At 40.0% G+C, this 12,857-nt stretch overlaps 1 protein-coding gene across 1 annotated transcript in view; it reads left to right on the top strand.

The window, feature by feature from the left end:
* hpse2 (heparanase 2) overlaps positions 1–11,577 on the top strand; it is a 58,516-nt gene extending 46,939 nt beyond the window's left edge. Inside the window, exons 8-12 of the mRNA XM_069692571.1 lie at positions 384–490; positions 698–812; positions 4,299–4,444; positions 6,620–6,766; positions 9,701–11,577. Of these exons, the coding sequence (XP_069548672.1) occupies positions 384–490; positions 698–812; positions 4,299–4,444; positions 6,620–6,766; positions 9,701–9,863 (678 nt within the window). The 3' untranslated portion in view covers positions 9,864–11,577. The remainder of the gene's footprint in view (positions 1–383; positions 491–697; positions 813–4,298; positions 4,445–6,619; positions 6,767–9,700) is intronic.
* The last annotated feature ends 1,280 nt before the right edge of the window (positions 11,578–12,857 follow it).

Genomic DNA, 12,857 nt, shown 5'->3' with positions numbered 1-12,857 from the left:
TGCCGCAGGGAAAAAAAAAAGAAGCAGTAACAACCAAGAACAAAACTTAAAACATTCATTGAAATGCAACAGGAGTGGGATTCTTCTGCGCTTTCCCACTCAGCCACTGAGATCAGGTTTATGTTTATTGTTATTCTGTGTGCGTCGTTATATTTCTCACTTCTGTGTATAAGTGTTTTGTTGCCAGCTCTAATGACTTTCAATTAGCTTGCAGACCCAGAAATATTCGGTCAGTAGAGACAATCATTAGAGTTTACCTGCATTAGCCCTTTTATGATTCCAGTGTCGAAAAGGCCGTAATGTAAAATCCAAAATCAACTCTCACAAAGTTGACTTCAGTCTTGATTTTGTTGATACACCTGCATTTCCATCACTCACCGCAGGTTGTCAACACACACACTCCTGGTAAGAAGGTGTGGCTGGGTGGACTGGGGCCGGCGTGGGCAGGAGGCATCAGTAATCTCTCTGACACGTATGCTGCCGGCTTTCTGTAAGTACTGTTATCATACTGTTGTTTCTTTAGAAAACCATCGAGGTTTGTTCTGTAGATAATATCTGAAGCAGGGACACAAGATAACTTAAGTAAAAGGTATTAATTCCTATTACATATTATATTTTATTTTAAGCATCACAACAGAGGGTATCTGCTGCTTCCTGATATTTTTTTTCTGTGTTCCTGTGTTTATATGTGCTCCAGGTGGGCGAACACGCTGGGTATGGCTGCTGTGCAGGGGATTGATGTTGTCTTGCGTCACTCATTCTTTGACTACGGATACACACACCTCGTGGACCAGCATTTTAACCCTTTACCAGTAAGTCTATTTCAGTTCAGCAAAGATGAGAATGGTTTCACTGTATGTTCCGATTGATCACAATAACAAGGATCTGACCTGACCAGTCCTATTACGCTCTGGACTCCTCTGCACCAGACCCAGTTCCTCGATGGCACCTCTCGCTCTTTCCCGTGGGAGCTATTAGCTGAGATGAAAGGCGTTTAGTGGTGATGATTGGTTAGACGCGGGGGCGAAATGCCATGTAACCTTAGCCCTTTATCAGTAGCCCAGGACAGTGTCACCGCTCCCCTCAGCCCCCATCTTAACTGTGCTTCTCTGTGCGGGACAGTCGGCCGGTGAGAGATCTGCAACCTGAGATTCTGATACACAGGCATGTTGGTAAAATAGCCTGCAACACTGTGAGGAATGGAGCTGCACCCCGCCAAGTTTCTCTGTGACAGAAATACACAAAGCTCAGTCCCCAACACAGTATTAACCATCTGAAATACACAGGTATTTATACTTGGTCGTGCGTGAGGGGAGAACAATTTTAACAGAAGTGTGGAGAGCTTCTCTTTTAAAGGTCATAATTCTTCTTATGAAAAAAAAAATGCTAATTCAATTCTTTAATAAAAACCTTTTTAGTCTTAGTGTTAATCTATTCAAATTTTTCTGCAAAAAATACATAAGTATGAAAAAGTGATTAAATAGCACCATGTTCCAAGTTCATAAGAAAGATTTATTGAGCTCATAAAAATGTTTTATATTAAACTGAGGTGGAGCAGGGGTGAGAGGCCTATATTAATGACATGGACTTTAAATCATTGTTCCCACAATAAAGGAGAAAGACGATGAAGTCAGGGCATTTATCAGAAACCCGTTGTTATTCAGGACTCATTTATTCTTGCTTTTCATCAGAAATAACAACTGGAATGAGTTTTGGTAATCACAAAACATTATTTTAACTGGTAATCTTATTGGTTTATGAACTAATCAATTCTGCAAAATCTCAGTACCTTTTCATCAAACCGCTCATTAGTTCTCTGCAGTGGCCACCCACTTACTTCTGCCTCACTTCAACTATAAGATATTAAAAAAAAAAAAGAAAAAAAAAAGATGGCCTCATTTTCATTCCCTCTTTGTCTCCGTCTTTTTTCTGGGAATGTCGATCTCCCGCTGGGAGCACAATGCTTTTAACATGGTTGGATATCTGAAGGCTGCACCAGCCTACCTGCTGAGAGAATTCAAAGCAGGGCCAACCTGTCTTCTACATGGGGAATTTATGACCTGGCCCCTTGCCCTATAGGGTGACTGCCATTTGGTAGAATCCAGTCAAAGCCCCCACTGACCAAATGAGTCAACAACTTAATCTTTTTCCACACTTTTTTTTTTTTTTTTTTTTACCAATCCTTCTTTCCTCAATCATGCTTCTTTTTCCTGTTCTGTGTCGTTTCAGTCCACGTGTCGGGTATCTCCCTCCAGAAGTGGTGTTAAGCTCCCAAACTAAAGTGATGGATTATCTTCATTTTTTAAGGGACAGAAATCTGTCCGTCTTCCAGTGAACAGAGACATATTGCTCCTGTCTGACAAGAAGGAAGAATAGTTATTTTTCAGATAAAAAGCAGATGAGGCAGTAGCGTGCGCTTACAATATGGTCAGTCTCTAACTGCCCCTTATCGCCATTTTTAATTCTCCAGCCCTGGATATTGTGGATGTACTTTTGTTTCTTATCTTTTCCAGTATATATTGTTCTATCTTCATTTTAAACAGCTGTTTTCTTTATCAATTTATTGGAAATGCATTAAGAGCATGTAGAAGACTGAAGATTGTAAACTTGATTAAATAAATTAAGAACACTGACATGTTGAATGTCCCACTAGATGCAGAAATATACTGGAACCTCATGCTTTAATTATTGAGTTCACAGAGATTAACAGTGTCTCATTCAGGCAGTCTGACTCTCATTTGTCCTATTTAGCCACTCAGGGTTAACATTAAGGGTTAAATGTTATTTGCCTTGTTACCGTCCTGCATTACATCAAACCCAATGCAGCCCAGGTTTGATTGGTGTCTGGTTTTCCTATTCTGGCTGTCCTCACATGTTCCTGGTTTACTTGTTCCCCCCTGTCTTTCTCTCTATTCTTTGGTTTATATATTATTGTCAAAGTAAAGGGTTGTTGCTGCAGTTAATGTTTGTCTTCCTGTCTGTTCATCTGTCAGGGTAGGAGGAGTCTGTGGCAAAAAAGACGGCGACAAAGACTGAGGCAATTAGACAAGAAAACAGGCAAACAGTCACACCACTGAGGATTTAGGACCTCAGCTGATACTCCTAAAAAGAATAAATCAGTATTACATGCTGCCAGTTTCTGTTCCGCTCGGGCAAAGAATACAACATATCAATTTATTGAAGGTTTATGTTACTTGCGTTTTGAAATTGAAACACGAGTCAAGAGTATTGACTCACTCTGGCCATCTTTCACAAATATAACTCTAGAATCATAACTTTTCTATGTTTTATACACTACGTAGTAATCAGGGTTCACAATTCCGTCCGTACAACCATCCATCGATCCCTCCCGGCCGTGGCCAGCACTATACTGTTCTATACTGTGCTCTGCCTCTTCGATGCCTTGGCAGCAAATTAAGTTAAAGCCTGCGTGGAAAAAAGAAGCCCTTAAATGTTGCCATATGCAGGATTGCATGGGAACTTCCTGAGGAACACATGTTGTTCTGGGTCTCTCGGAGAGGTGTTGAGTCTGTGTAGTCTATAGAGTGCGACTCAGTATAGTGGACCACTCAACAATGATAACACAAACCAGTGATACATGATGTGGTTTAATATTTTGAAAAAAATGTCATATTTAAGACCTGTCAACTCTGAACAGGTCAGCAGTGGTTAGATATTATGTGACATGTTACATGGGACAGTCAACTCCAGCTAAACGTTGAGTGTCAAAGTGCTGACATGTTTGGAGGAGAGGTTTCTTGTGGACCATATCTCTTTTTTTTCACACGGGTTAAGCTGCTTTGCTGGCACATTCTTAATTCTCACAGTTTACGAAACCTAATCTGTTTCTACAATCGCCAGGACATTTCATGGCTGCATAAACAAAATGGAGATTTTAGCAATATTCCCTTTCGGGGGGGTGGGGTGGGAGGAGGGGAGATCCAGAAACCTGCGCGGCTGTAATGAGCAGTTGCTTTCTATTAAAAAAACACAACAACCCTATTTTAGGTTTAACCATGCACTTCAATACTGTGGAGTTGGCAATCATTTTGTGGTGTCTGCTGCGAATCAGCTCTTCCTTCCATACCTGCCTGCTTTTGTTTTGTATTGATAAACAACAACCATATGAGATACATGATGAGAAAATTAACCCATGCTGTCATAAAAGTAAAGTGAAATTTGCACGCGCGCGCGCGTGTGTGTGTGTGTGTGTGTGTGTGTGTGTGTGTGTGTGTGTGTGTGTGTGTGTGTGTGTGTGTGTGTGTGTGTGTGTGTGTGTGATGGTGTTGCTCTTGCAGGATTACTGGTTCTCTCTGGTCTTCAAGCGTCTGGTCGGTCCGAGGGTTTTAGCCGTGCGGGTGGCTGGACTGCAGAGGAAGCCGCAACCAGGGCGAGTCATACGGGACAAGCTACGTATCTATGCCCACTGCACCAGCTACTACAAGTATGTGCCACGGCTTAACTAGTTTGGATTTGTTTGTAACTGTTTTTTTCATATCAAGGCTGACAAAGGAAGCACACTACTCCTTGCAGAGCTTAAGTGAAGTGTAGCGTTGCTTCAGGAATGACAGAAAACAGACGGCTGCGGTTCAAACAACTCCTCGTGTCTTCCTGCGAACACCTGAGGCTCGTTGTCCGTTGGGGAAGAACAGAATACCGAGCCAGCCCTTTCAGCTTCCCATAAATAAGCAGAGCGCAGACACCCGCTCATCCACAGCCCGGAGCCTATAAAACTTAACGGGTATCACTTATCAGGTGTGTGGGTTATGTCTCCCTGCCGTCAAAGAGTCGCTGAAAGGTGTGCTGGGCCTTTATCCCATCTCAGATTGGCTGGAGGGGGAGATTTGAGGGGGCGGGGGAGGGACAATAAGGCAGTCTGTGCTGGGAGGAGATAAAAAGTGCCATCATGGCCTGTTCAAGGTTATCATTTAACCCAGGCCAGTGGCTGTCAGCACCAGGCTAGACTTACGGTCTTACTCTAGACGGGGCTTGTTCACAGGTGGTGCATGTCTTAGAAAAATAGCAGAGCACTGCGCGGATAGATGGTTGATAAGTAGGCAGGAGTTGCATAACACAGAAGCATGAAGCCTTATGGCATTTATGCAAGTACGTGTGTACTCACTCAGTCGCTTGGTATCTATGGTGAATTTGGAAGTATAGAGATGCTGATGGCACGTGGTGCTGTTCAGCTATACTTAAGGTACCAGTTAGCACTGGACTCATATGAACAGACGGTGAAGCACTAAATCAGTTCCTCTCAAATCCAAAGCCACTTCAGTTGCCATTATTTCTGCCACTTTGTGGTGTTACAAGGTCAGTCCTTAAGTGGACAAACCATTGTAGTCTTGGTGGTTTGACAGCACTGTATCAGACAGCAAAGGATATAAATGTGTCCAGGCAGTCAGTGGTTTGAAAAGTCTTTGCAGATTAGAAATTTGACTTTCACTGCCCTTTTATCCCTTTTAGTGGTTTGCGCGGCACTTTTTTCACTTTCCAGTGATGCTCCAACATCAAACAACGGCAACACATGTTTATGTTCCTGGTTTGGATCTCTAAGAAGCTCCCCATTTGAAAGGCCTGAGAATTCATTATCTCTTCCTCCATCTAACCAGCTGATCTATCACTCCAAACCGTGGTCCACATTTCTCAGAAACACGGCTCCAAGAGTTTAACACAGAGCCAGATATCCAGCGTTCCCAACAACATTATTTCTCTCTATAAATATATTGAATATTAGCAGTCTTGCGGGGTTAATTAAATGGATGGTGCACCCTGTGCCTAAGAGACCAAAGATAAACACTGAGCCAAAAACCAAAATTGCTTTGAAGGTATGAGATTTTGGAGGTGGTAACTGGGAGAGGTGTCTACCGGATCATTGAGCCTGAGCCCTGAACACCGAGGCTGACATGTGGTATTCACTACAGCTGTGTTGTCTTTGTCCTCATTTCTGGGCCCTTATTAGATTTTATCATGTTTGTCTTATCTGTCTCGTTTAGTTATTTATCTTTGGCCAGTCGTCCTATCAAGTTGTGTCCCCAGTGCTTTGCTCTAAGGAGAGGGACTCAAACACTGTTGTCTGTGTAACTCAAGAAGTGTTGCCCTTTGTGTTCACACCCTTCATCTGACCCTCCACTAGACAGCTGCAGGTTTTAATATTGAATATTTTACAAGAGAAGCAGATTTTTGCCTGAGATAGCCTTTATCGGAATGATTAAAAACTTCAAGGAAGAGTCTGGTTTCAAATGGTTGATACTAAATATAGATGATGGGTTTTTGGCCATGATAAAGGGCAACTTGCTGCGTAAAGGATTTCCCTTTTTGTAAATGCTTTATCTCACTTTATTAATTTCCTGCAAGCCTTTTGATCCAGATTAGATCAAGGAGTTGTTCTTTTATCTTATATGGAATCAAAATATCAAAGATGTTCCTCTCTTTGTAGTCATCTTTAATTATAGAGAATTGTATTCAATGTGGCATTGTAATATATAATGAATCCCCATTAACAGATGTGGAGGGGAGATTTTTTTTTATTTTTTTTTTTTATTGCATCCTGATAGTCCTTTGTGAATGTAAAGGGAAATTAATGCAGTGTTGTTCATCATTTTCTTTATGGCACCAGTCATAACTATGTGAGAGGGTCCATAACAATCTACATCATCAACCTGCATCGGTCGAGAAAGAAAATCAAGTTGGCGGGGACGTTACGGAACAAGACTGTCCATCAGTACCTGCTGCAGCCCTACGGCACTGATGGACTCCGAGCAAGGTTAGTGTCTGTCTGTCTGTCTCTCTGTCTGTCTGTCTGTCTGTCTGTCTGTCTGTCTGTCTCATATACAGGCACACATATGCAAACATACACATACAGTATGCACGCATGCCAGTATCGAGTAATGTTTTGTGTCCAAACAACAATGAGGTCTTCTTATTGAGAACCCTGTTCTATTCATTTACGCTGATCAAACAAGACAAATGCACCGCTCAGAGATGCTGGTTAGTAATTACTGCACAAGACTTCAATCCCATTATTACTTATATATAACAAACAAAAACAAAAATAGTTGTCTTCTATTGATGACAACCTTGTCATAAACTACTTGTTTTGTTCAAAGGTCTAAAAAAAAACATTAAGGAAAGTAATGTAAAAAAAAAAAAAAAAAAAGAACTATTTCATGAATATCCACTTTATGGGTCCAGCTTTAATAGAGTGGTAAACTTTATCCCTCCAAAGAGCTGCGGTGAATTACTGTGATTCCGTTTTGTGACCACAGTCTGTAATTTATGTTGAGCAGAATGTCTTGTACCACATCAACCATTCAAATATACACTTACATGCAGCCACTTCTTCTTGCCTTTATCTAGAATGCAGCCGGGTGAAGGCAACAAACTTCCCTCATACAGAATGAAATAAACAAAAGAAAGCTAATGTTAAACCTTTTTAATAGTTTATCTTTAGTCAATAAATAATTACTGAGGCTGTTTCTTTAGACATTAGTCATTTTAGATTTACTATTTACAGCTTTACAAAAACTTGCCAACTCAGTTTTAAAGAGAAATATTAACAAAGAGTCATTAACAAAGTTCCAATGTTGTTTTTTTTTGATGGCGCGATCCTGACTCAATCTGTTTTTTATAGCCTGCAACACATGTTTCATAAATTGATTTGTCATTATATCATCATTCCATTTTACGCCTCCGTGCAGTTCTCAAGGTCATTTTTTTTTACTAGCAATGATATATTACACTATGTAACAGGGTAATATAATTCCTATTTCCTTAAAATGTCCCTAGAAATATAAAGTTTATGGTTTTGGTCTTGTACTTTCTCCTTTAAGCCTCTGGCCTGTTATTCTGACTCAGACTTAAGCCTCAAATCCTGGAGTAACAGCCTAATGACTCAGGACTGCGTGTGTGTGTGTGTGTGTGTGTGTGTGTGTGTGTGTGTGTGTGTGTGTGTGTGTGTGTGTGTGTGTGTGTGTGTGCGTGTGTGTGTGTGTGTGTGTGTGTCTTTGTGTTACATGATACCGACATACGGCTTTAATGGAGGCTCAGGCATGATCTTTCAATAACAGCGTAATGACGGAGGATGTTTTAGGTGTTAGAACAGGATTGCAAGGCAATTAATAGGCGAGCAAGTTAACGACGGGCCTTTTTGTGGCCTTAAGTGCTTTCCTTTACCACAGGCAGTGGAGGGAGACTTTTATGATGAACCCAGCAACACCAGATGTCTATAAATGTGTCTGTGTTGTGAAACTTTTTAAAGTTTTCAGGCCCATTTTTGTTGAAGGAAGTCTTAGTTTGATTCATAACTTCTCCTTATTCAGTATGATTTTAATGGATATTTTATTGAAGTTGAGGATGTAAAAATCTCCAGCTCACGGGCTTTTTACCCCTGTATTATGGTGAACTTTATCATCTCACAGAAAAAAATGGATTACTTGTTAGAGCGGAGCTTTAAAAGTTTGAGTGGTAACGGTGGCATTAGTGAAAATACAGCATAAGAAGACTCTGTTTACAAACATGGTTTATGAGGTTACATTTCACAGTTAATATATTTAATCAGTGTTTTATATGGACAAAGAGAAACAATGCAAATTTAAGGTGGCTGCTGGATTTTTTTTTTTTTTTAAAGTTGTCCATCCAGAACATATGAAACCTCCTGCTGTACCTCGTAAAATTGTATTGATTATTGTGGAGTATTTATTTGATAGTTATCCTCATATTCGTCTCATAATCCATTTGTAAAAGTATACACAGTGGCTCTAACGTTACAAGTCTAATGTGTCGTAGCTACTCTTAAATTACATTTGACATTGTAATTGTTTTGTTTGGGTGAAACTATTACTATTGTAAATTATTATCATGTCAAAAGTTGAACGAGAGAAAAAGGAATTAATAAATGAAACTATTGTCAGCCTCCACTAAACACAGAACAACTCATTCTGTTAAATGAGTAGCATTTTTTTAAATTTTATTTCACTCTATTTTCTCTTGAAAATATCCTTTTTCTCAAAGTAAAAAGAAACGAATCGAGGGCATTTTAGCTGTTTGCAATGACCCAACTTACTGCATTTCATTTTCACTCTGTCCGATGTTGAATGTACAGAATTATATCAACCTGTGTTTTAAGGAACATGACGAATCCAATTATATCAACGTGATATTTTGTCTTTGAAAACCTTATTTGAAATACATCAGTCATCATGTTTGTTGCTCTATTACTCCTATTGCGAAGAGCAGTTGTAATAATTGTTGCTGAAGCTGAACATTCTCTTTGCTTGAAGTCTTTAAGAGTCACTATTTCAACGCACTACTGACCCCAAACTGTTCACCAGAGAAATATGTCAAGTTTCACACTGAGCAGATTCCACTCGAAAAAGCCAAGTTGTACCGCTGTGCTGTTGTTTAAGTGCAATACTGTAACAGCAGCACCCCCAAGTGTACAAACGACAGAATCATCATCCTCACTGAAGTTGCATGAAGCCATCCGGATCCTCTGCGTTTTGTTGACGAGGTTCAAAGCCTCACTAATAGCCTCCTCTATCTTTCACGTGCTTTTCTGCGACCACCGTTTTCATGTGTCCAAAGGCAGGTGAAGAACAGTTAGAAAATCACCTTCGGCAACACTTTTGTCGCGAAACAGAAAGCTCACTGCATCTCACTGAGCAAACAGCCTGTATGTGCTGTCGTCTTCTCTTTGCAGACACGTCCAGCTGAACGGGGAGAAGCTGCTCATGGTGGACAATGAGACCTTCCCGGAGCTGAAGCCGAAGACGTTGCGGGCGGGACGGACAATAGCTATGCCTCCCATGACCATAGGTTTTTATGTCATCAAAAATATTAACGCATATGCCTGCCGGAGATAACATCGACCCACCATATTCCCAAGATACAGGCGTGATGGCAACTACACTACCAACCTGACCTGATTTTAGTATGTTGCTCAAGGACACTTCAGCAGAGCAAACACTTGACTACGGTACAATTCTCTGACTAACAACACTTTTCAGTGATGATATTTACACAGTTCTACCAAATAAGAAATAAACCCGCCCCTTCCTTCGTTCTCTTCTCTATTGCAACAAGGACTTGCCCGAGATGCATAGAAAGGGCTGCACTGAACACTTTACATTTCTTTTCACCAGGAATTTATCAAATGCTACTAAACCTTTACAGACAGTGATTGTCTATAAAGGCTTACATTTGTGTTTTGTCTTTACAGAGATGCTCCATCAAAAAAGTCCACATTCTTCGCAAAATGTTCTTTTCTTAGACTGTCAAGTCCAGGTTTTTGTTTTTAACAAGGGAGGTTGTTTTGTTTTTTTCCAGTCTTTTTATTCTAATCTTTCACTGACCAGGAGACAAAAAAGAAAAGAAAAAAAACAAGTCTGTACCAGCAGCAGAAAAACTGAAGCGTACACAAGTCAGTTTCAGTTTGACTTGATCCCTTCCATAAAGAGAAAAATCCCGGTGTGTCCGTATTTGGAAATGCCACGCTGTGTGTCTGTGTGTGTCCGTGTGTGTCCGTGTGTGTGTGTTTTATTGTTAAAGCTACTGATGTGTCTGTTCAGTGTGTTGGACGTGCCGCTGAAAGTATACTTTTCTGCCCTTGCCGTATCAGGTGTCTTAAATGGAAAATCTTTCTCTTTTTAAGGCTGGTTTTTGTTTGTACGGCACGTTTCATTTTAACTGCAGAGTATGAAAGCCAGGATGTGTCGCTCTCGCTGTTTTTGCAATGATGCACAGCTACAGAATAATGTGAACCCATCATCACATCGCCTTGCGTCCTCAAACCCTCATCGCCCAGATTCTAAAATTCTAAAATCCCAAATTTTCTGGGGTACTTTAACTTATCTTACAGTCTCTTCTTTGTGATCTTCCATTTTATAATCCTTTAATGCTGCTAGGTTTCTTTTGTACTAAATATATATATTGTATATTTTACATTATTTTGTACAGTTTTTCCGTCATATATTATGATATATTGTACATAAAAAAAGAGTGATGAAAAAGGGATTTAAGCTCCATGTTTACTTACATACAGTATATACCTAATTTATATGACAAAATACCTTGCATTTTTCTTTATATTTCTATTATAAAATGGTAATAATGCCCCAACTTCAAAGCAAAATTTCAAAATAGTTGCAGGAAGGTGTTGATTGAATAATTAGATGACCAAATGACTGAGCTAAGATATGAACTGTGGTGGGTCTAATTAAATGGTAACAGGTGCTGACAGTTTTTGCAAGAAAAAAGGAATTACCTTAAGATGCATTTACTTAGTATTTATTTCATAATATTTGGACCATCTTATTTAGTGATGAGCTTGTTATTCTCTGGACTAAAGTGCATAAAAACGCTGCCTGGAGAGATTTGGTCACTTATTTTGTGCAGTGAGCCGACATGAGAAAGACTAATGACAACAATTCTGGGCTCTTATGTGGTGGAAGATAAACAAGAGCAGGCTCTGTGTCTGAACATGTTGAATATATCAAATATTTGTCCTCTGAATTTGTTTATACTTAATGTGGAGATGTTCATATTTCTTCTGGAGAGCATTATTTTAATATGTAAAGTGTGCCTATATTATTTTTTGTTAAAAAAAAAAAGTTTACATGGATAATAAACACCTACAAATACCTAAGTAGTTGTATCTGTCCGGTATATTCTTCAGTAAAAAAAAAAATTCCTCGTGCCACAATCTGGACTAAAGCAAAGAATGTAGTCTGTTGTAGATAAAAATTAAAAAAAATGCAACTTTGCCTGTAAACTTATTATGCTGCATGCAAAGTGATGACTTGGAGGTAAATTTGATTCCTGCATGACCGGCTAATACTTTTCATGTGAGACATGATGGAGATCTGAAGAAGCACATGATGGCAAGTAGAAGCAAAACAAACAAATGTGTGATTCATACTTTCACAGGAGCACAAAGAGAGGGCAGAAATATCTTTGTAGAGAAATGCCATCAAATCTCAAATTCTAGCATCATCTTTAAACAATGCTGCCATAGTACACTCTTCACTCACTCACTCAAACACAAAACTGTTACACTCTTTGGTCCCAGATGTGGAAGCAGCTGGAGCAAGTCTTTGCAGTGGGGACAGTGCTCGCCTGTCACTGCATGAGAAAGCTGCTGATGGGAAACATGAAGCCAGGATGGATTAAAATGTCCAGAGCTCAGCTTTGGCCCAGACAGACTGAACCTGAGCCACGCTTCGCTCAATGTCTGCTGATGCATAGACAACTGGGGTCTGCTTAGTAGGCTCGTGTCGAAGGGAAATGAAGGACTTGTGTTAGAGCTTGTGTGCATCTTTGATTTATCACTCGGGTGCCTTCAGATTCTCCCGCACAGGCCTAGAAACGGATTTCTGTACTGTAACGTTTCATGGCAGTTAGTCGTTAACACTGGCGGTCCGTCAAGAGACGTGATCCAAAGCATGTACCTCTAATTATATTTTTGTTTTAAGTTCCACTCAGGCGACATAGGGCTCTTGCTTTCATGTAAGAAGCAGAAATGTTTGGTCTCCGAAATTAACTTCAGGAACAGTCTCATTTCACATGTGGTTCACTTTAAATTGTTGACATGTCAGAGTCAAACCAGACTTGTTCACACCTGGACTGTTTCATCTGAGGTCTTGTGAGGAGGAAAATACCATGCAGAGCGTACAGCATATGCACACTTAGATGCACTTAGTGCAGTCTATATTTTGAAAGCCCAGTAAGAGAAAGCAGATCCGGTGAGGGAGAGAAAGATAAGTATCTTGAAATTGGAGTTGCACTTGCTCCAGAATACTGGTTTAAATGAGTTGTCAGTGTGAGTTTAAAATATCATTAGATCAGCTATATATTGATAT

Source organism: Brachyistius frenatus, unplaced genomic scaffold, assembly GCF_029030835.1.
Source record: "Brachyistius frenatus isolate BFR_SWC_R1_liver_20210118 unplaced genomic scaffold, ASM2903083v1 Contig_13, whole genome shotgun sequence".
Taxonomy (NCBI): Eukaryota; Metazoa; Chordata; class Actinopteri; family Embiotocidae; genus Brachyistius; species Brachyistius frenatus.
This window is presented reverse-complemented; position numbering and strand designations above follow the sequence as displayed.